General features: G+C 48.3%; 1 protein-coding gene across 3 annotated transcripts in view; it reads left to right on the top strand.

Moving 5' to 3' along the window:
- ccdc28a (coiled-coil domain containing 28A) overlaps positions 1-24,689 on the top strand; it is a 116,480-nt gene extending 91,791 nt beyond the window's left edge. Inside the window, exons 6-12 of one of the 3 annotated variants that reach the window (XM_062561592.1) lie at positions 19,453-19,568; positions 21,875-22,054; positions 22,552-22,744; positions 22,857-23,038; positions 23,145-23,299; positions 23,550-23,572; positions 23,745-24,689. In XM_062561592.1, coding sequence (XP_062417576.1) covers positions 22,581-22,744; positions 22,857-23,038; positions 23,145-23,299; positions 23,550-23,572; positions 23,745-23,799 — 579 coding nt within the window. In that variant the 5' untranslated portion in view covers positions 19,453-19,568; positions 21,875-22,054; positions 22,552-22,580 and the 3' untranslated portion in view covers positions 23,800-24,689. Of the gene's footprint in view, positions 1-19,452; positions 19,569-20,940; positions 22,055-22,111; positions 22,745-22,856; positions 23,039-23,144; positions 23,300-23,549; positions 23,573-23,744 lie in introns of those variants that run through there. The other 2 variants (XM_037477413.2, XM_062561593.1) reach the window with 2 other exon arrangements.
- The last annotated feature ends 71 nt before the right edge of the window (positions 24,690-24,760 follow it).

The following is a 24,760-nucleotide window of genomic DNA, read 5'->3' as shown; positions in this document are numbered from 1 at the left end:
ACGCACAGACGCACAGACACACAGACGCACAGACACACAGACACACAGACACACAGACACACAGACGCACAGACACACAGACACACAGACGCACAGACACACAGACACACAGACACACAGACGCACAGACACACAGACGCACAGACACACAGACGCACAGACACACAGACACACAGACGCACAGACACACATACGCACAGACACACAGACACACAGACACACAGACACACAGACGCACAGACACACAGACACACAGACACACAGACGCACAGACACACAGACACACAGACGCACAGACACACAGACACACAGACACACAGACGCACAGACGCACAGACACACAGACGCACAGACACACAGACGCACAGACACACAGACACACAGACGCACAGACACACAGACGCACAGACACACAGACACACAGACACACAGACACACAGACGCACAGACACACAGACACACAGACACACAGACGCACAGACACACAGACACACAGACGCACAGACACACAGACACACAGACACACAGACGCACAGACGCACAGACACACAGACGCACAGACACACAGACGCACAGACACACAGACACACAGACACACAGACGCACAGACACACATACGCACAGACACACAGACGCACAGACACACAGACACACAGACGCACAGACACACATACGCACAGACACACAGACGCACAGACACACAGACACACAGACGCACAGACACACAGACGCACAGACACACAGACGCACAGACACACAGACACACAGACGCACAGACACACAGACGCACAGACACACAGACACACAGACACACAGACACACAGACACACAGACACACAGACACACAGACGCACAGACACACAGACGCACAGACACACAGACGCACAGACACACAGACACACAGACGCACAGACACACATACGCACAGACACACAGACGCACAGACACACAGACACACAGACACACAGACGCACAGACACACAGACACACAGACACACAGACGCAGACTCCACTGAGAAAGCAATGAAAAGGGATTTTCACAGCACTGTTAAACAGCACTGTTTAACCAAAAATGTGCTTCTCGAAATAGAAAGTCTTACGTTGTGCTCGTATCAACACAATATTCTGAGTGCATGAATGGATGAATATGATATTTTGTCAGATATTCTCTTTTCTTGACATTGCACATTAAAAAATGGATTTAAAAAGTGTGCTAATGAGGGAAAATGGCAGGTGAAAAAGGTTAAAATAATCGCATCTTCTAATGTGGATCTTAAAGTATGTTGCTCAAAGCGTTTTGTCTTTTCCTTCTCGTGAGGCTCTTAGCATCACCCACGAGCTTTACGTGTCCCTCAGGGAGGAGGACAAGTCAACGCTTGTCCCTGCTCTTGTTTCTGTTTCATTCCTCGTCCAAGCAAGTCATTTCTTCCCAAGTGCTGCTAAAACACATCTCTTTCAGGCTGCATTTAGCTGATTATGTGTACTTATTCAGTATAATACTTGTGTATGCTCGGTGTAATAGTCATCGTGTCTTTGTGTGTGTGTGAGACAGAGTGCAGTGCTTATGTGGGCTATTAGCCGCTAAGTGGACCTGGGCGTCTGGCAGTGTTCCCGGGCTGCTCCCCCCGGGGGGCACAAAGCGCGTCTTAAGACGGAGGGAAGGAGGCGCTCTGTCAATGTTTGCTTTCTGCTCGCTGTGTGTCTGCAGGTTTTTTTTCTTGTCTGCCGACTAGCTTTTACATTTCTGATTCTGATTGAAAACGTTGCAGATAGTCGCACCGTCGGCTGCAGATCTGAACACGCAGCAGTTTGTCACGTGTCATTTTAGCAGCAACATGCTACTAAGGCGCTGTCACACGGATGAAGACGGTTAGCTCCACCCAGTTGGCACATTGTGGTGACCAAAACTAATGCTTCAGGACACATCTGGTTTGTTCCTTTTAGTGTGTCCTACAGCATGAGAAGTTTCTTTCAATCACATCTCCCCCCATCACACACACACACACACACACACACACACACATGAATGTGCGGCTACATGCACCCTCCGATCCACATGCACGGTGAAACGGGGAGGAGAGAAGTGACCTTGGTCCAGCCTGCGGTGCTTCAGCAGATGGAGAGAGGGGCAGAGGGCTCTAGCACGACAGTCTGCACCACACACACACACACACAGAGCTACACACAATCATATGGACACATTCTCAAGCTGGTGGGGTGACTTTGTGTGTGTCTGCACGGTGGAAACGCAGTCAGGAACTCCTCCTTTTGGGAACGTCACTCCTGGATCTTTTTTGTGAGCAAACAGGCAAAGAGAGTCTTGGTTTGCGTATCAATTAACACATTATAAAAGGCCATAATGCAAAATGAGGAAGGACGTGTCGACACCTGAACACACACACGTCGTTAATCTGGCTTCTTGTGTTCGCTGACATGTGCTGGCGTGCAAAAGTCTGTCGTTGTTTTCTTGTTTATTTCCTCCAACAGATGTACATCAGAGGCGAAATAAAAACAGCCATTTGAAATGGTTTGATGACAGAAGAATTCATAAAAGGCCATTTGGTCTCACTAATTTGCTACGTTTATGTAGGACAATTTCTGAGGAGCCCAAACGAGGGGGGGAATGTGCGACTGCATATGTCCGTCCAGATTGGGACGATGCGTTAAAAAAAAAACACAACAGCAGCTAACGAGACGAGGACCGAGGCAGCGCGGGGGAGGAGCGAGAGGGAAGGGCGGGGGAGGAGGAACATTTGCAAGGCTACGACTCTCTGGAAGGGAAGTGCTGCCTGCCCACCTGTCTGCAAGGATGCCAGCTGCAGCGCACACACGGATGTGCACGCGCACACACAAAGATGTGGACGCACACTTTTACAGTGTAACAAAGCTTTGATTGGTCTTTGTGCAGATCCACCTTTCTCAATCGCCAGCGGTCTTGATGGTGGCGACCTTTCGAGGGGGGGGGGGGGGGGGGGACACACGCAGCGGTTCCGTCGAAGTGGCAGCATTTTGGAAGAGCAGAGCTTCTTCAAACAGTGTGTTAATGAGTGGCCATATTTCCCCCTTTAAAGACCCACTGTGCCCACGTTTGTCTAGTTTAACGAGCACATCAGGTCCATGTTTGGAATCAGATGCTTGATGGACGGAGTTTATTGTGGTTTAAGGACCACATGCATCTGTATCTATATGTCCTGAATATAGCATTAGGGGCAGTGACCCTATTTCCTTTTTCTTTTCTCTCCTCCTTACTACTTGGATCAATGAATTAAAAAATAGGCTGGAAATAAACTTCCAACAGATCATTCTCTGGATAATGATCTTCCTCTCTGGACTTTAAAGACCATCGAACTACAATTTATAAAGACTTTCCTTGGTAGATATAAACATTTGTACGTATTGGCATCAATTAACTGAGTCTCTCTGTTTTTCTTAAGAGGATTATCAAATACTGCATTTAATAGTAAAAGGCCTAATTTGGCTTGATGATAGACACAACAACGTCAACAAGAAGATGCCACCGTCGCCTTTTCATTTCAAAAGGATTTAATTGCTGTACTTTCAAAGTAAGAGCGTGGCAGCAGAAAGGCCAGAGAAGAGAAGAAGAGAAGAACTTGAAAAGAGCAGGAGGTTGAAATGTACATAAGGGCCCTTTTAGGGGCATTTATCTTATTAGGACTGGGGGAGAGACACAAAGGCAGACCTACATTAACCCCCCCCCCCCCCCCACACACACACACACACACACAGTGGTAGCCAGCACTGGATCTGTGCAGAGACTTCTTCCAGATGAATAGGTGGTAATGAGCGTGTAGTGGAACTGATTCCCTCCCATCATCCCCCCCCCTCTCTCCTCCTCCTCCTCCTCCTCCTCCTCACACTACTCTCCTCCTTTTCTCAGGGCTCAGGTGGGCAACACATGGCATCCCTCCCTCTTTTTCTCGCTGACTTGCATTGCTACTGCCTCCGATTCCCTTTCCTCTTGGTTTCAGCCCTCGTGTGACTCTCTGAGTCCCCCCCCCCCCTTCCAGAAGCTCTCTTTGAAAGGCTGTTTGTAGTTCACCATGTGCTAGACATGCATTGAGCACACCTGCACTCTGACATCCTGTGAAGACGGCCACGCTGCGCCCCCGTGTTCACATAAACGCTCACTAAAGCAAATGGAGTCTTTTCAATGAGACGTTTCAGACACGCGTTTCTCTTTGTGTGCCGGGGCGCTGACACGAGACCCCGCCAATATCGCCAATCCCCCGCCATGAGCGTCCTCGAGAGGGGCCTCCGGAGTCTGACTGAAGGCAAGCGGTTAGAGGAGGTGATGATGCTCTTTTGTTGTGTTCTGTGGCAAATAAACAACAAGACGACATGCTCCGTTGGCCACGACGCCGCAGTGAAACGTCTTCACCATTCGATGTTTAGTGTTTTCTGCATGGATCCATATGCTCCTCTTTTTAAAATCGCTCACTCACACACACACACACACACACTCGCTCAGCCGGGCAGGTCCGGGGGGAAGGAGGCACTTGAAGGAGTGACTGCCTAATGAGGGAGAAAATCTGTTTTACCGTGGGACAGGAGGTGCAGGAGCAATCAAAACAGACTGTATGTACATTACACATGCACTAATTAAAGATGTAATTGACGTCAACAAGGAAAGCTCAGTGCGGCCCATTTACTTCTAAATCTCCCCCTTAGAGCTGGAGATGGAAGTTGTGGATATGAACTGTGCTGCCAATTCTAGTCTTATTTATTTATTATTTATTAAGTGTGAACCTAAATAACAATTACTTGTATGTTCAATACTGCCATCAACATTACATTTAAGCAACACAGAATAACATGTTGCCTTCAAACCCCAAACGTAATATTGTATTTAGATATCAAAAAGAAGAACACATGCTAAATGGTGTCATTTGCTGCGAACAGTTAAATGAGGTGCTTATTTCTACATCTGGTAAACTCATCCAGATGTTTGTTTTCCAACTAAAAACCTTTTCGATCCAAAGGAAGAACATCCATCAAATGTGTTGCAAGCATTAACACACACACACACACACACACACACACACACACAGGTGTCGCTATCCGGGGATTATGGGGGAGTGTGTTCTCCGATAAAGAACCCGTGTTTGGGTTTGGGATCTGTGTGATCAGCACAGCTGGCCTCTGGGAGACAAAGAGAGGCAGAGAGAGAAGAGTCAAACTGTGAATCACTAACTAACTCCAAGTGGTCCTCACTGACTCTCAATCACACCGCGTCTTTCTGCTCGGTAGCTTGGTATTAACCGGATGGCGTGTGTGTGTGTGTGTGTGTGTGTGTGTTAATAAAGGAGGGGTGGGGGTGGGGTCTGTGTTTGGGTTTGGGATCAAAGTGGAGACCGATGTGTGAACAGCACTCCATAAAGCACACAGATTATCAGGTCAACACACACATAGACACACTCACTGTGCTGAACAAAAGAGGACCCACTGTACTCCACAACACACACACACACACACACACACACACACACACACACACACAGAAGGAGATGGCATCTGATAAGCGCTCTTGTGCAGGACGAATAAAGTCCAGCAGAGAATCGAGGAATGACACCTTTTTGTTGTCAAAGCAACATTTCACACATTTCACACATCACGTGTAGAAAGGATGTGCAACACAACACACAGACTTACTCTTTCAATCTTTATGAAAGTAGCTTCATGCCGTATGGAGACGGGAGGAGAGACCAGTCGGATGACTGAACGTGACGCCACCTGCTGGTCAAAGAAGTGTACTGATGAGAATTCTTTGGGGCTGCAGATATGATCAGGAATTTATGTGCATGTGGAACCACAAAAGAATAAAGGAAAGTACTTATTTCATTTGAATTATTTTGGGTGCTTTTTGGAGAAACATGTGCAAAAGATTCCATTCAAATCCAAACATAAAGCAGATCATTTACCTTGTGATATTCTAATATTATATGACATACATTTTAACACTTGTAGTTCCACAGTAATTCTATTGTTTAATCTCTGCAGTTTTAATGTTCAATCTTTAATCTTTTGTTTGAATCTGCAGGAATCATTTTGTTTCTGTTGATCAGATATTTGGTACCATTGTAGCACGTTGTAAATTGAGCTCTGATCCCGTTTTTATTCTGGTGTCCAAAACGCGACACAGCATCAGAGTCCAGTTAGACAATGACCACACCAATGATCACTGGCATCGCGGGACCTCTGATGGGAATTCTGTGTTTTCTCCTTCGGGTCCATTTGTGTTTGTGTGTGAGTGTGTGTGTTTTAGAGGAAAGTTGAGAACATTACAACTAGAACGAGGGGCTCAAATGTGTCAACAACAACAAAAAGAAAAAGCAGTCACTATTGATTTGGTTTTAAATCACACAATATCAGTTACCTGTACAGTACATGTGTACACGTGTGTGTGTGTGGGTGTGTGTGTGTGTGTGCGTGTGTGGCACGGAGACAGATGGATGTGATGCTGGCACAGAATCAGAGAAAATATCAACAAAGAGTTGGGAACACATGCGCGCACACACACACACACACACACACACACTCACTCACTCAGAACTCATTGTGCTCCCCCGTACTGCTGCCCAGTTGGGTGTTTGTATGTTAAACCCTATAAGAGCTGAGGTGTGTGTGTGTGTGTGGGTACCTGAGGCCCTCACAAGCCTTTTGGTCATCCCGCCACGTGGAGCCTGCAGCTCTGTGATGACAAGCAGCCACGGAGAGACTCCCCACCGAGACGCTGAAACCACTCTGTTTTCACTGTGTCCATTTGTGTGCGTGTTTGCGCCTTTTTGAAATGACCCCACAATCCAAACAGGTTTTTTTTCCCCTCTCAGCCGCGACGGAGGACAGAAGCAGCGGCTGCAATTAGCCCTTTGTGGCTAAAACCGGTGTGATTAGACGTCTGGTTAGGCATCGTTAAGGCTTTTACTAACGGGGTGCGTAGATAATGAGCCTGTCCTCTGAACAAGCAAGATACCAATCACAGGATAACACGCCCGCGCAGCTAATTGGAGCCGCACAAGAGGAGAGAGGAGACACTTTTACAGGGGGAGAACGGAGAGATGGGCAGAGAAGAACAGAGGTTTCATTCATCAAAACATTCCAGAAACGTTTGTCAAAGTGTGGTGTTGAAGGCCGCGGTGTTTGTGCGTCACTCGTCATGTGTTCAGATTCAGTCAGAAGTTAATAGTTAGTAGTGAGGCGTCGTCCTGGTGAAACGCCTCGTTTCTGTTTGTTTTTAAAAAAGGAAGAGAGACTAATGCACTGTAATCCCCAGTTAACGCTGAGGTTAGCCGGGTGCTGGTGGCGGGGTCAGCCCCCCCCCCCACCACAGACGCCCAGGGGCACTCTGGGAATGTCTCACAGATAATCACATCAAGGGGCATCAACGGAGTGACCGGCGCGGATATACATCGAGGGGGGGGTCAGTCGGGGGGTGGGGGGGGGGGGGGGGGGCTGCACTTCTGTGCCGCCGCCGCGAGTGGAGTAATGCAAATGGACGTAATAGTTGCGGTGGGTATTAATGCGACACAAGCTCTCACCTCTGTCACCCTCACCTTGTGCTGCGATTTGTGATTACAACACACACACACACCTTGGACGAAGGCGTGAGCACACTCACACACATGCCCCCCCGACCCCCCCCCCCCTCGCACAGAGTCATTTGCATATTTTTCAGTTGAAAAACAATGTGAACTTGTAAGCACAGAACAGACATATGCAAATGACTCTGCAGCAATTTGCCCAAACAAAGCTGGCACTACTGTGACGTGGAGCGAAGGGACCGGGGGGGGGGGGGGGGGGCGACTAACGGACGCTAGATAAAAATTCCGTGTGTGTGTGCTGAAGATTGACGCTAGAACAATAAAATGACATAACCTAAATATATATTTGTTCTGTATATCTAATGTGAGTGGTCCTTTAAAAAAAAAAAAACTAAATAACTGAACATTTCTAATGTATTGTTGTAGTTCGTTTAGTGAGTGAATCAGCCATAAAAAAAGAAAGAGTGGAACAGTAGAAATAATGGAGACTTAAAGAGATTAACGTTGTCCTGGCAGGAGAAGGTGTGAAAGGCTAAACATGAAGAAACCAGAAGGTCAGCCAGCAGCTCAAATAGAAGACATTTACAGCAAGACCGTGTGTTCACACACACACACACACACACACACACACATGTAAATACATCTGGGCCCATGTCTTTGCTGGAATAATTGCACGGGCGAGCACATCTGGTGCACTTTGAGATTGAGTTCTGGCTCTATGCAGCAATGGTAATGACATTGTGTGTGTGTGTGTGTGTGTGTGTGTGTGTGTGTGTTGTGTGTGTGTGTGCGTGCGTGCGCGTGTCCACTCCAAATGCCACTGCGGTGCTTCACAGGGTTCAGCTCCCCTCATTGTCACAGGAGAACGGACAAAGACCCTAATGATGGAAAAGCTTTTGTCTGAGTGGGAGCCGTTGCATTTGGAGCGTATTGAGCTCAAGTTGATGTTGTCCTTTTGCTTCTATTTTCTAGATTTTAAAATGGTCAGAAACCTCACTTCTAGTTAATATATTCCTCCCAAAGAGTCGTTGAATATTGGACGCAGTTAACAGCATCATAATATTAATTCTCATATTTCCCCCTGTCTGTCACCATAACGCGTGAACAATTACATTAAAACATTACAGGTTTGGAAACACAAAGCAAGCCGACTGTGTTGGGGATTTTTTTTAGAAGCACTTCTTTTGTCCTCGGCGCGTCTTAAAGCCGCTCAGCACTGATGCTAAACGCTACGCGCCGCGGGCTGCTGGTGAGGCCGCGGTGACTGGCCCGCGGCCACCGAGCGCCGCCGCGGCCTCGCAGGCTCCTTGCACAGCGCTCATTAGGCGCCCACTTGGGTAGGTGTTCTTGCAAGAAATCTTGTCAGGCCGACACCTGCTGTCTAATTAGGCAGGCGGCACACACACTCGCTCAAGGGGAAGAGTCAGTGCATGTGCAATGTAGTGAGTGGGCCCTGTGCTCGCCGTCTGTGAAGGAGTGAGTGTGTGTGTGTGTGTGTGTGCTAAAAATGACCTGAGGCTCAACCTGCTGTTGAGAACAGTAACTTGTGAGTCAGTGCCTTTGTTCACCCTGTAACATCTGGTTCTGACCGAAGGCTGTGGCTGTGTGTGTGTGTGTGTGTGTGTGTGTGTGTGTGCTTGCGCGTTTGAAAGCCATTCGAACAGGCCCTCGCTCAAGAGCGACTGTGTCTAATGTGTGTGTCTGTGTGTGTGTGTGTGTGTGTTTGGGCACTGAGGCGAGCACATCAAGGATTAAGGCGCGAGGAGTTGAGCATCGTCGTGGAAACCTCTGAGGGAAAAAGGCCTGGAAGCCCCTTCTGTCAGCTGGGCTCTGCAGCGCTTCCCCTCGACTGCCTCCACACACACACACACACACACACAGGTCCCTCTGGAGCACCAGATTAAGGTCTGAGTGAGTGTGAGCAGAACAATACCCCAGTGTGTGTTTGTGGAGCCGTGGTTAATTGTGTTCATTTGCTGCTCAAGTTAAGACAGCTAGGACACTGAAGGATTGTGTGTGTGTGTGTGTGTGTGTGTGTGAAGGCAATCGGATGAGAAGTACAATGTGAGGCCATGCAGGTAATCCTCATTACGATGTGAAAGCGTTCACTTTTGCGAGGTGTTTGTGTGAGGTGAGTTACTGAGCTTCCCTCCGTACATCTGCCTCATCACGCATCACACACTGAGATGCACTCGCTTAGGTTCTTGGTAACACGCGCCTTTACAAGCACATGCTCGCTGGCGTTTCGCATGACTTCACCGCTCATGCTCGCACACCACTTAGAGAAATGAAACCCCTATTTGCCTTAATCTTTGAACAAAACATCCTCATGCCAACAAACAGAGAAGTAACTTTCTGTGGGGAGGCATGCGCGTGATGGCAGATCGGCCATTTGAGGGGCTGTGAACGACGGCCAGCTGCACATTTGGTACCACCCTATTGTATTTAGTGCTTATGTTGCGTTGCAGAAAGAGGAAAGTTCTGTTATTGCAAAATGAGCCATGTTGGAAATCAGCACCACGGACAGATCTAGGGGAGACGAAGGGGTCACATTGTGCATCGAGTAGCCTGAAGAATCCAAGATGAAAGACTTTTGATAAAGTTTCACAGCAACATCGGAACATGAAAAAGATGGTTTATGACTGTTTCATGAAGCAAAACTCTGGCAAGGTCATTCCCACGTTGCAATGAATGTGCGACAGTGAAATTGCTTAGACGTTGTTTGTTGTCCGAGCTGAAGGACTCCAACACAAAATGATGAAGTTGGAACATTAACCACTTTGCTCATGTAGGAGATTCCCATCTTGTTTTCAGCGACTTCCGAGCAACAACCAGAGAAGCTGGAAATGTATCCAATTCTGCACTAAGTAATACAAAGGTACTATATGCTACTTCCTTGACTCCAGTGCAATGCTAAGTTGTCTTTAAACCGTCTCCAGCGCTCCAGGAAACAGAACACGGTCACCATCTCATGAAGTACGTTGTTTTAATGTTAGAACAGAAACACGTGGCCTTTGGTTCCGGTTCAGCTTCAGTTTTTCACCAGTCGCTGTTTGTCTTTAAAAACCCAACAATAGAGGGCGATTGTTGGCGCAGCGGTCCCAGTGAGACAAAATACGAAACAGAGGCAAATCGATGGCAAATAATGTCATCTTAGAAGGTCATACCTGGACCTTTCCGCTTCGTCGATACAAACACACACACACACACACACACACGGGCGCGCACACACTGCATTGTCTACAATGTAGTTTGTATTATAACATTTCTAATGATGAAAAGACGCACACACAAATGGTGACGCACAAATGATAAACTTTGCACACACTTGCTCCCTCACGCGTGATCTCCGCAGGCAAACCTCCCTGCCTGGCCGCGCCGCGGTTCCTCCGACGCTAAGTGTCCCTCTCTCCTCCCCACCCCGGGGCGAGCGAAGGAGAAAATAAACAACCAAAGAGACGAACAGCGAGAGCCACTTAGAGCCACTTAAAGCCAAGGCTCCTTCCCACAGCGAAAGCACTTCCCCAGGGCTACCGATGTGCGCCCGGCACGCTGGGAGACGCAGGGGCAGAGCGAGGGCGGGAGTCAGGGAAGGAAGGAAGGAAGGAAGGAAGGAAGGAAGGAAGGAAGGAAGGAAGGAAGGATGGAAGGGAGAGGGAGGAAGGACGTCTCTGCGCCAGATGTGAGGCGCTCAGAGACCTGTAGAGAGGAGACAAATAGCAGTAAGTATTTGAGATGATGTTGGTGCGTGTCCTCGTGCACGTGACAAACAAAGCCATTCTTTGTATTTGAAGGCTTGTCTTTTCTTTCTCTTGTTACGACGCTCTCTTCTTTATTTCTCTGCTATCACTGCACTCTGCCTCCCAGTCCCCCGCCCCCCCTCTCTGTCCCCCTGACTGCGAGCCCAAAGGTCACCTCTCCCCCCCGAGAGCCCTGTTTACCTGAACCGCTCCCTTTCTTTCTGACATTCACCTACTTGGAGATAAAAAGCCATTGAGCTGCTGTTGGCCTGCAGGTCGCTGACTCTCCACAAACTCGACAGGCACACAGGGCTTTCCACCATGGAGGCCCTTCTCTGCAGCTCTACATGAAACAACACTGTCCATGGAGAAACCCCCCCTTCCTAAAGTCGGACAATTCCTGTAATGATTTGAAAAAAAACGCATTGACGCCAGGCGGTTCATTCTTTACTCGTTTTATTGACGCTGACAGTCCCTTTGTTTTTTTGTTGTGTAAAACACTTAGTTGACATAAAGTACTGTAACCTTGATATTTGCGAGCATGCGGCGTGTGAGACGTGAGCCCGCTGTGTTTACGTCGCGTGTTATGCATGCTGACGGCGACCCGGACCCCCACGGGGCCCCCCACCCCTCAGGCCCTCCCCTTCCCCAGGGTGAGGGCAGCAGGAGGGGGGTCAAACAGACAACCCCACCGCCCTGCTCCACGGAGGCCTGCCCGGGGCCATTAGTATCCATTACCAGGCGGCACGGAGCGCCGCGGCGCCCTGTCCCCCCCCCCCCCGCTGGCGCCCGCGGACCAGCGCACTTGTAGTAAAGACACGAGGAAATGCCGCTTTGGCGCCTGCGTGGCGACTCAAGGAATGCGTGTAGGTGTGTGCTGGAGCCGTGGAAGCGGAGACATGAGTATTTGGACAAAAGGCCTCGGCAGGCGTCCTGCAGCTCGCGACACAGGGGATGACCTTCTGGGAGGCTGTGTGTCTGTCTGTGGGTGAGTGAGTGTGGGGGGGCGGGAGGTGTGAGTGGAGTACAATCAGCTCCTTCTGACATGTCTCGGACACACACAAACAATACACACGCACACACGCACACACACTTTCCTAGCAAACAGGTGTGGGGCTAAATGGTAATGATGGGCTGCTGGATTACGTCCGTAATGTCCTTTTAATAGAAACGTGGACAGCATCTGTCCCAGAGGGACATGAGAGACCAGAAAAGAAGGACAGGAGGAATATAAGGAGCCTGAAGAAAAAAGATTGAGTCATCGCTGCATCCACAGTGTGTGTGTGTGTGTGTGTGTGTGTGTGTGTGTGTGTGTGTGTGCGTGTGTGTGTGTGTGGTAGGTCAGCTGTGTCTGGCTAACAAGCTGCACCCTCAACAGCCTATTATCTAGAGCGTGGCAACTGGCCCATACCTGCAAGGTGTGTGTGTGTGTGTGTGATCCAGAGCGTGGCAGCTGTGTCGTACCTGCGAGCGTCTTTGGGACACTCTCCTTGTCCTTAATGGTGCAGAAGAGGTGCATTGTGGGAGAGGTGAAGGACAAACACTGATATCTTCGCGTCTCTCTGTGGACGTTTTCCTCGTCTCCTCGGAGGGCGAAGAGGAGACGGAGCGCCAGAGGCCGCATGCGCACACACGGACACACGCGGACACACACGGACACACACGGACACACACAGACACACACGGACACACACCAGACACACACGGACACACACACACACACAGGGACAGTACGTGCACGGCTGTAATGAACTCAAATTAGACAACAAAAAGAAAGTCTACATTGAGGAAGCAGGAAATATAATTTTTCAAAAGTGCTTGAAATATATAATATTTCTGGTGGGAAGTGGAGATTATAAGAAGATCCTAGATGTGGTGGCAACGTTTCAAATCATGGAGGAAACAAACACACATTCAGTTAGCTTTGTTTCTTTTAAATGCGCCACATAGATTTAGAATCAGACACTACTTCTACCGCTAATAGTTAATGTCTCTTTGAACAACCTCAAAGTAAATAAAAGGGAGAAAGCATTGATAAAGGACACTAAATAAGATGAAGGTCTGTGTGACCCTCCTCTTCTCTTCTCTCCCTGGGACCAGAAGAAGGTCTTCTGCACTAGTGCCCCTCCGTCCGTCCTTCCAAGCAGAAGACCTGCACACACACACCTACTTCCCACCCCCACAACACACTCACCAGCGGAGGCCTTAGGGCTCAGCCATCTGCCGCCCCCCCAGCCCATCTCCCCCCCTCTGTAGTGCCCACCTTCCCAACATATGCAGCCCTTGCCCTGGGTAAGGTGGCGGGGGCACTGGCCCCGGCCTCGGCCAAGAGACAAGGGTGAAGGAGCACATATGTAGCCCAGACGGTGTGAGAGGGGGGGTGGTGGTGGTGGTGGGGGGGGGGGGATCACGGAGACAAGGTAAGGATTAGATTGAATCTCTACATCGATGTCACCCATAAGGGCCGTTTGTCCACGTTCACACCTGCTCAGTGGCCACCAAGGTCGCTCCCTACTGAGGCCTCCAGCACGGGGCAGGGGGGGGGGGAGGCAGTGGGGGGATGAGGGGGGGGGTGTTGGCATTGTATCCCTTTTTTCCCCAATCCTTCACTTCCCCACTCCATCTCTTCCCTCCACTCGCCTCGGGCCATTCTCCCCCACACAGGGCAGGAAAAAAACACTTTCATCCTCTCGTGATGCTCTCCGTCCATCGCGTGTGTGTGTGTGTGTGTGTGTGTGTGTGTGTGTGTGTGTGTGTGTGTGTGTGTGTGTGTGTGTGTGTGTGTGTGTGTGTGTGTGTGTGTGCGCGCGGAGAAAGACAAGCGGCATGACAGCGGGGGTTGACGTTTTGTTTCAACGCTAACATTAATTACACCGACTATTCCAAAGTCTTCCATATTTCATGAGTGTTCTTTGCATACACGGCACTCTGCGATTCTCTTTAGTCTCCCTGTGCCTCTTTACGCGTTCCAGGATGCCCAGCGCTCCTGTCAGTGTCGGGGGGGTGGGGGGTTAGAGATCCAACAGGGAGTTGGGCCAAAAATACCTCACAGGGTTCACAGAATGCACTGGCGGGTGTCCGACCAAGTTGTGGTTTGGCAAGGCTTAAAGATGTCGGGTGAACAAATACATTAATACAAATTGATAATGCAGTGAATGCAGTGCAGAGAAAAACCTGGATTTGGGATCAAATAATAAAAAACAATTGTTTGTGTGGAGCAGAGACAATGTTTGTGCTGAAATGTCCTCAATATGTCACAGATGTGTTTGTTCAACAAAAGCCTTTTAAGTCACTGTTCCTTGCTACACTAAATGTTGTACTGATGAATCCCGTCATCCCCATAAATCACAGCCAGTAGCAAACAAGTCCATCTTTCCAGTTGGGTCTCCCCAGTGTGAGTGAAACATAACCTATATATATATATATATATATATATATATATATATATATGGGATATATAAGAGCTCACAGAGCAACAAACACAAGATGATAGACCTTTACAAATATATAATTTTAACCTTATTATAAGTCCCTATATATTTTATATATATATTATATTTTAGTCTTGTATTATTAAGACACTGCAGATTAAAATGACGCTGAAGTTTCTCGGGATCCAAAGTTTGTACAATTGATCCTGAAGAGAAGATCAGTGTGTCGTGTGCAGCAATCCATGTGTGTGCCTCCTCTTTTATATGTTCCTTTCATCTGATTGAAGATTAGGCTGTTACTGTGTGTGTGTGTGTGTGTGTGTGTGTGTGTGTGTGTGCGTGATAAGAAGTGTGAGCATGTGACAGGTGTTTGTGTGTGCGTGCTGCGTGTGATGAATCTGTGATTAAATAAATAATGGTAACCTTTCCTCTAACCTTTCCCCTCCCCCCCCCCCCCCCCAGCCCCTGTCTGACCTTACAAGATCCCCGCACATTAAAGACTTCAGTGTTTCCTTCATCCCTTCCTTCTTCCTTGCCATCTCTTCTTCTTGCTCTCCGAGGTTCCTTTATCTCACGATGGGTTCTTCTCACACTTCAGGACCATGTGACTCGTGAGCTGTGAAAGTTGTGCTCAATAATAAAGTTACTCTAAATGAGCCATTCAGACTTCTTTCAGCAAACTTAACGTGACAAAAAGTCCATTTGAAATATATACTATATAGATATCCATATCTATATATATATATATATATATATCAGACCCCCTGAACCCCCCCACCAGCCCCAAAAGGTTCAACGGTTTCCTTGTTTTAGCACTAATGTGTGTGTGTGTGTGTGTGTGTTTGTGAGCGTGTTTAAGATCTGCCGGGTTCAAACGGCCTCTGAACTCATCCAGAGGTGAGAGCGCGCGCTGACTTCCTGCTCTAATACCCCGAGGACCTTTGGTTCCTTAACCATAGGAGGTCCTAAGCAACCAGCACACACACACACACACACACACACACACACACACACACACACACACATCTTCAGAGGGTATCAAAGATTAGACATCAATCATTCTCACCTCTTGAAGTCTTGAAGAACGAGCACCTCATGTGAAAGGTCAGTGCTCGCCTGGAGAGCCACGACGAGATCAATATGCAAAGATGAGGATGAATTATAGAAGGAACGCTGGCGAGGAGGAGGATGGGGACGGAAAGGAAGCGGATGTTGAGGGGAATAAAAGTAGAAGAACAGAGCAGCTGACAGAATTGATATTTAACTTTTAACACCTTTTACCCCTTAATAATGTCAAGCTTTTTTTGTTTCCCTCTAAATCCTGAGGTTTTGCTTGCGGGTGGTGCAGGGGGCCCACGTCTGCTTCTCCTCATGTGGTCACATTATCCAGAGTCAATAGTTCAACAGCTTCACAGTCAACACACAAAGTGACGGCCATTGTTTAACCTGAGATGGGCCTGTGTGACATCACCGCAGTAATCACACCACATGCACAAGTTTACTCCTTTAAGGCCGCCATAACTTCCCCAGCGTTGGGATGAGTGGTTTCTCCTCTGCAGGCCTGGACTCGGAACCCATTGAGATAGCAGCAGCGGGCTTATCTCCGAGCGCTTGCTGTGGGATACGTATGATGTCAGACCAGTTCTCATCATGCTTTCTAGGCTGCGTGTTCAGATAAGCTTTGGGATCTGGAGGACGCAGGTAGCAAACAAGACACAATTGAAATTGGAGCGAGAGAAAGGGCCCGTTTTGTGTTTGTTTGTTCAAGTGTGAGCGTCTGATGTTCTTCACCGAGCCGACTCCCTGAGCAGCAACCGGAGAGAGGAGGAAGAGAGCGATGGACGGCAAAGAAAGAGACCCACTGCGATGGGGGAGGACAAGGATGGAGCGCAGAGAGAGGGAGGACGGGAGAGAAGAGCGGAGGGAAAGACAGGCAGGGACGGACAGACAGGGACAGGCAGGGACGGACAGACAGGGACAGGCAGGGACGGGCAGGGACGGGCAGACAGGGACAGGCAGGGACAGACAGGGACTGGCAGGGACAGACATGGACAGACAGGGACGGGCAGGGACAGACAGACAGGGACGGGCAGGGTCAAACAGGGACTGGCAGGGACGAGCAGGGACAGACAGACAGGGACGGGCAGGGACAGACAGGGACTGGCAGGGACAGACAGACAGGGACGGGCAGGGACAGACAGGGACTGGCAGGGACGAGCAGGGACAGACAGGGAGTGGCAGGGACGGGCAGGGACAGACAGACAGGGACGGGCAGGGACAGACAGGGACTGGCAGGGACAGACAGACAGGGACGGGCAGGGACAGACAGACAGGGACGGGCAGGGACAGACAGGGACTGGCAGGGACAGACAGGGACGGGCAGGGACAGACAGGGATGGGCAGGGACAGACAGGGACAGACAGGGACGGACATGGACAGGCAGGGACGGGCAGGGACAGACAGGGACTGGCAGGGACGAGCAGGGACAGACAGGGAGTGGCAGGGACGGGCAGGGACAGACAGACAGGGACGGGCAGGGACAGACAGGGACAGACAGGGACGGGCAGGGACAGACAGGGACAGACAGGGACGGGCAGGGACAGACAGGGACTGGCAGGGACAGACAGGGACAGACAGGGACGGGCAGGGACAGACAGGGACTGGCAGGGACGAGCAGGGACAGACAGGGATGGGCAGGGACAGGCAGGGACAGACAGGGACAGACAGGGACGGACATGGACAGGCAGGGACGTGGAACGGCACAAAACGGAAAGAACTGACGGACGGATGGAACCCAACGAAAGGAGGAGAAGTGTTGGATGGAGGGATGAGAGGGAGGAGGCAGGGCCACCTCTCCTCCCCCCCCCCTCCCCCCATGCCGCCTGCATGTGTGTGTTTTCTTCCTCGTCAGATCTGCCGCGCTTTCATTCGCACACAAAGACGGGACGTAGACGTACCTGGCACCGGGGGGACGGGAAGGAGCTGGCAGAGGTGTGTGTGTGTGTGTGTGTGTGTGTGGGTGTGTGTGTCTTACCTGGCTCGCAGACAAGGGGGCCTGTGAGAGGATGGCCTGTCTGTCTGAGATGTCCCACTTAACACTGACACACACTTAACCTGCTCGTCTCCTCCTCGCTGCACATTCAGCGCTCACAGCCCACGCTGTGAATCCACCAGCCTTATATTCATAGAAAACTATGCCTTTAACCAGGCTAAATTAACCAGGTGCTCATTAAAAACAAACTAACCTATTACTGTGTGTGTGTGTGTGTGTGTGTGTGTGTGTGTGTGTGTTTCGAATTCACCGGTCTTCTGTTTTCTTTTTAGATCCTGCAGGAATAATTACTGTATTTGTAAGAAACTACTAGAAAATAAGATTACAGCACTTAATGCTAATAGCATATTATTTTCCTTGTTTTCTAAGAATACGGTTTAAAAACACAGTTAATTGATCCTTTTTACTGGATGAGATACTATTATGGGCCGATCATTTTGCATCCTTTTTTATCGGGGGGGAAATTGGCTGCAAAGTCAAATTACTGCCAACAGCTGCAGCACAATGAGTTTTAACGCCGGAGTGAAAATGTGTCCACGCTAAAGACATCGGAGGGGTCTGCAATGCGACACAAACAAACAATAAACAAGGAAGCAAACAAATTGACACATGCTTGAACATCAACACACACACACACACACACACACAGTAATCCGCTGCAATTAGCTTGTTTTAAAAGAAACAAATAACAGTAATTTCAACAGAACAGCATCCATAACAATTCACAAGATACACTCATACATACAGATACTAGTGCACACACACACACACACACACACACACACACACACACTCCGCTCCAGAGCAGCAGAAAGGGTCAGCTCAGTGTCTGAGTTATTATGCTACTTTGTTCTGCCTCAGTGGGAAGGCTGCACCCTGCACACACACACACACACACACACGCACACTTACACAAAGAAGTATTATCACCTATCAACACTCAAGGTGCAAACATAAAAGGGTTGTTTTTTTAATGGATTGAAAGAGATGAATAAAAGATTAGGTCAAAAAAAAGGACGGTAGGATGATTGGCGTCTGTGTGCAGAAGTTTGGCGAGGAGAGACGCCCCCCCCCCTCCTCTCTATCCATCCCTTCCTTTCTGTCTGGGTGTGAAACAATGGCGGGAAACATCTGCGGCTGCTGGGTAATTACGTCGGAGCCAGAAAGCAGCGGGCAGTGGAACGCCGACCAGCTACAGCACCCCGCAATTAGTGCTGAGCGTCCATCTCCACCCCCCCGATGACCAGCGCGTCGCCTCTGTGGAGAGGAGAGGACGCCACTAAACCGTCCCTGAGCAATGACTTAATGCAGCTCCATCTACACTTGGTACTATTCAGCCTGCATCTGGAATGTGTCCCTCACTCTCTTCTGTCCTCGAAACACTTGAATAAAGTCTGATGGAATAAAAAATACATTGAAGCTCACTGCTTTAAAATCCCAGTTGATTCACTGTTCCACAAACTTTTCTACGGGGGGGAGCTTCTCCCGTTACCGTGTCTTCCTTACACGCGTTTGATTGGCAGGCGCACACACACACACACGCATTTCCACATGTCGGTGTGTGTCTGTGATTGCTTGCTTATGCACGTGCACCCTGAGAGTGTGTCTGTGTGCGTTTGTGTCTGCGGGTGCATTGTATGATGTGGAGTCTTTTTCTCTTCCTGGTCCAGGAGGCCCCATCAGGACCCTTAGGCGTCCCTGTGCCCGCCTGCCAACAACGTCTGCATCTCCTGGACCCCCTGGAGGCAGGGGACAGCCAAATGTCACCTGGACTCTCTACAGAGCGGTGAGGGACGCACAGGAACAGGCGGGAGGGAGGGAGGGGGGGGGGGAGGAGGAAGGAGGAGACGGGGAATTAAATGCGAGGGGGACAAAAGTCAAAGAGTTTAAATGAGGGGTTTTTTTTACGTTTGATTTGCTTCGTCTCAGGCAGCGAGCGGCCTGCTGCCGACGTTAGTGAAGACAGAGACTTTAGTTTCTCGGGGGGGGGGGGGGTCACTTTAAAACTGAAAGAGTACTTATGGCACTTCATCTCCAACGAGGGAAACATACTACATCCCGTATCCTGTGTGTTTTCCATCACATCGTCTCTGGGACGCTTTTCCTCACCCGTTGTAATTTGTTTGGTGTGTAAGGAAATGAAATGTTAAATGCACTGCAACACGTGTAAAATCACTCATCTAAACGACATGCAGCGATGGATCTGTCGAGGTCGGTCAAGCGTAAAAAACAAATGCAGCTTTTTTTCTTCCTTTCGCCCGCTTCCCCCAACGCGTCCGTCCACATGGGGGACAAAAGGCAAACTGAGATGTATTCACACGTCGTCTGTATCACTCTTAATAGCAAAACACATGACATTATATTTACAAAAACTTTTATTCCCAGATTCATCAGCGAGTTTGTCATAATGCCGCGTTAGAGAGAAAGGAAACTTAGAATTAGCAGTAAGACGAGGTGTGGGATTAAAGTTAAAGTTGTGATTCATTTACGATCCAAGGCATAGTTCTGCAGAAAAGAATGAACTGTAACTAGTAGCTGTCTCTGCAAACAGCAAACAGCAATTACAGGAGAGATATAGGTGTGTGTGTGTGTGTGTGTGTGTGTGTGTGTGGGTACATCCACTAAGCTAATGGCTGTGTGGACGCGGCTGTCTAAACGTGTTCATCTGTAACATTTTATCCTGGTTCACCTCACTCAGCCCAAGGCACACACACACACACGCGCGATTACACACACACGAGCACACACACACACACGAGCCGGCGAAGCGGGAGAGGAGAGACCCAGCAACACGGAGAGGAGAGAGAGACAGGAGATGATCCACGTTACACTGCAGGAGCTCCACCAACACTTAAGGGAATTTTTCCACTTGCATTTTTTCTACCACAAAGTTGTTCATTGATCACAATTGTGTCCTAAAAATGTAAAGACCTCATGGCCCACAATTCCTGCAACTGACGTGGAGATAGAACGACTGAATAATGCAGAAAGCGTCACAATGTGTGAGAAACCTTCATTTTCTTCTTGGTTAAATGTATTTCCATTTAAATGCCAGAAAAATGTGATTTATCCATAACATTAATTTCTTTTGACTTAATAATCTAGGTATTATTTAGTGATGAAAAAAAGATTTCAAAAAACATTCAATCAGTTTTCTTCATCAGGAGACACAAATACGGAAACATCTCATGTAAAATATAGTTAAGTTATTTCTTTTGTAGAACAAAGTCCCACTCACCAAATGTAGAGAAAAGGGAAGCTGTTCCTCTCAGACATTCAATCAAATAAAAGGAATATCTAATAATGAGTCTGTTTCAATAATGATGCTCCGCTATTTCCTGAGCTACGAATCACAGAGCCAGCTGTAGGAAGACGGATTGGTCTCCATGGCATGTGGTCGCAGTGACTAAAGCGTGACTTTTAAGTTTATATAATATTATATTGGAATATTTTGGAGGAGCTCTGTTTTTTTTCAACCCATCAACAGGAAGCATTATCTGAGGATTTATAATGCTTTGGGGTGACATGTAAAAGCCACCTGGGAAACAAACATAACGATGCAATTACAAACACTGAAAATAAGAGCAATATTTGCCTTTTGGTGTCATAAAATCTGTGATTTGTGCAGCTATTCAAGTAGTCTGAAGAGAAGTAGCATCACTTTACAGAGTTCAATCCTCATTCAGAGCGAAATATTTGGTGTCCACTAATAAAGGTTAGAAGCGTGTTGTGAAATTCAATTAATGAGCTTTTCTCATATCTTCATGAAAATATGCACGGTTAATTAAATTGTACAATGTTTATCAGCTCTTAATACTTCAGCAATGAGGTTATCTTTATCAGATGGTCGTATATTCCCCCCTTGTGGTTATTTACTGCAACTACAGCTCAGCCACACTTAAGTCTGACGACATATCAGCAAACTGAGTATTTGTTCTCCATTATCATGAAACCAGGAATTAAATAGATTACTTAATTTGGTGAGAGCCTTAGGACATGGTCCATGTAGACCAGAATAAGGAGTGCTGAGAATGTGTTTCTCAATAATAAAGTAGAATGATTTGATTTCTTATGTTTTGGGTTAATCCAAAGGTATTTTCGGACGCTTCCGATACGTGAGGTCACGAGGATTATGAAAATGTCCACGCGTCATTTTCACTGCGAGGTTTGACTGTTTCTGAGGTATCCGACATGACTGATGGAGCACGGCCGACGTTGGGCCGGGTTCCAATTCGCATTTGAGCGACCTTGGTGAGGTACAACGCAGACTGGGTGAGCAACTTTCAATAGGATTTCAATCTTTCTAATAGGACATTAACGCTTATCATGTTGCAAAAGTCACGGCTTTTTCAGTTTTTGAGTAAGACTAGGTGGTGATGTGGTAGTGAATACCTCCACATTTGGAATTCGGCCATGATGGGGTCCGTTGAAACAGGAAGTTTTCAGAGCGCACAGGCTAGCCAGTTAGCCCGCGGGCTACCTGCGCCTCCTTCATGTTTCAACAAGTCATTGGCACCGTAATGGCCGCCCGTCATCTGACACACGACGAGCTATAAACTCGGTAACAAGTGGGATTAAATGCGTCATTCGTCATATTTTGGGTGGGATTCCGCATGAACAGCTTGGAGATTAGCCGACTAGCTAGTAGTTAAGCTAACCGTAACCTGGCCACGAAGCACGTCAAATAACGTTAACTGTCAGCGTGCTTGTTCTGCCTAATCGTCTACTTTGAGTTACATTGCCTTTTACCACCATATGGTATTATCCAGCTGACGGGGCGGTACCGTAACATGAAGTTATGGAGGAGCGTAAGCTAAAGAGAAAGAGTCCCAGGACCTCCAACACCACCGATGCCCCGACCGGTGGCTCCGGCCGGAAGAACAACGCTCCCCCCGGGGGACGGCACGTCGGCTCCGGCCACAACGCGGGGACTCGCTCCAGCCAGAAGAACAAAAATCGGAGGTAGCAGCGGGACTGTGGCTGTTATTGACTACTATTTGGATGTCGTATTTTAGCCTTCCTCATGAGAACTGTCACTAATCGCTGGGGTTCTGTTGTTTCGCGTCCCTTCCAGGGGGGGGAGGGACAAACCCAGGCAGCACCTGGGGCCAGGTGGCAGATCTACTCAGAACCAGGGCCAGGCAGCACCGATCATCCAGCACTCCTTTCTGACGGACGTCTCAGATGTTCAGGAGATGGAGAACGGCCTGCTCAGTCTCCTCAACGACTTCCACTCAGGGAAGCTACAAGCATTTGGTAAAACACACACAAAGATCCGTGCACAATGGGCACTGCATGGTATATACACTGTGAATAGGTTATGTAATAACGCCCCCCCCCCCCCACCCAACCACCCTGTCAGGCAATGAGTGCTCCATCGGCCAGATGGAGCAAGTGAGAGAGATGCAGGAGAAGCTGGCCCGTTTGCACTTTGACCTCTACAGCGAGGTGGACGAAATCCCCGAGGACCAGAGGAAAGCAGCCTGTGACACCAACATGGACAAATTACTCCTTAATGTAAGCCTGACTTTCTATTGTTTCATCACTGAGCAGTAGCAACACACCCAGCTGTTGATATGATAATGAGATGCAATCATGTGCTTCATTGAGGACCTCATCCATGTGGAGCTCCTCTTCTTCTCCTGCTAAGGGTTAAACTCTCAGAGGGTTCACTTGTATTCTTGTTGCATATTGAAGGTGGTCAAATATTTCTGTGCAAACTGCTGTAATGCATTTTTTTTAAATCAAGTGTTCTCTCTCTCCGCAGCTTGAGGAGCTGAGTTCTTCCATGTATCCTTTTGATATTCAACACACACCAGTTTCCAAGTACTTAACTGCTTTTGAAAGGCTGTGAAAGAAAAGAACCCCCCCCCCCACCCCCCACCCCTCCTGGACGGTCCAGCGTTAATCTTTCAAAGCTCTTCCCACTTTTTGCTGTTGTTCCTTTACTCGGCTCCTCCAGTCAGAAGCTGAACCTCGCTGACTCCCAGGAGGTCCTGAGGGCCGCCAGCGCGTGAGCCGCAGCACATGAGGTGAAGCAGCTCACCAGCGTCTGTCCTGCAGGACGGATCTCCTCTGAGATGTCACTAGACTCCCTGCATTTACTAGTATGGGATCCAGCAGGATGACAGTAATTGACAAGTCGGATACATCAGGGTTTAGAGCGATTCATGTCAATAATGTACGAAATATTCTTTTAATATTGGAAAAGTCCAAGTCGGTCTGCTCATTTCTAAATGGTTTAGACCAAAGTGATACTGATAGAAAACGACCCAGTTTTGTCCAACCAGCGATTCATTCACACTTCCTTGAAATGAGAAGCTTGAGAGTTTGTTTATCAGCTTGGATTGAAGTACTTTGACTGTTGGCTATTCTCAGATGCATATATTTAACAAATCACTCTGTTGCACTTTGTCTTAATTGTCGTCCCGGGTCAGAGAGTGTCTTTAACGCCACAAACAAACGGCCGAGTGCGTTTATAACGTAGAGCGACGCGATCATGTATCTTTTCTTAGAGACAAATAAAGGTTTCCCTTGAAACGATGGGAGCAATAAGCAGTGACGATGGGAGCGGCCTGCCATCAGCAGCATGTTCAGTGTTCTATATTTGCACATAACCACAGAACATGCAAAACACATCACCACTAGTGTGTCGCTTTGAAATGACTGAATTATCCAAATGTTCACTCCCAGTCATGCCTTAATGTTCTGCTTTCATTTGAATGGACTTTGCACGGGGACAGTTCTGTCTTAAGATAATATCTCATCATTTGATGCTGCTTTTAAATGTGAATCCTACTTCATTCTGTGGCTCTGTGTTTTAACCAGCGTTGGAGGACGTGTTTTACTAAATGTTTTGGTGGTTGTATTTTCATTGCTCTAATAAACACGTGGTCTGAGTACACTGGCTACAGCTTTTAAGCAGCCCATTGTTGTGTACTGCAGATAAGAACATTCCAGTAGAGCCTATGGTTCAGG

Source organism: Pungitius pungitius, chromosome 3, assembly GCF_949316345.1.
Source record: "Pungitius pungitius chromosome 3, fPunPun2.1, whole genome shotgun sequence".
Lineage (NCBI taxonomy): Eukaryota > Metazoa > Chordata > Actinopteri > Perciformes > Gasterosteidae > Pungitius > Pungitius pungitius.
Note: the sequence above shows the minus strand (reverse complement) of the source record. Positions and strands in the feature narration are given on the sequence as shown.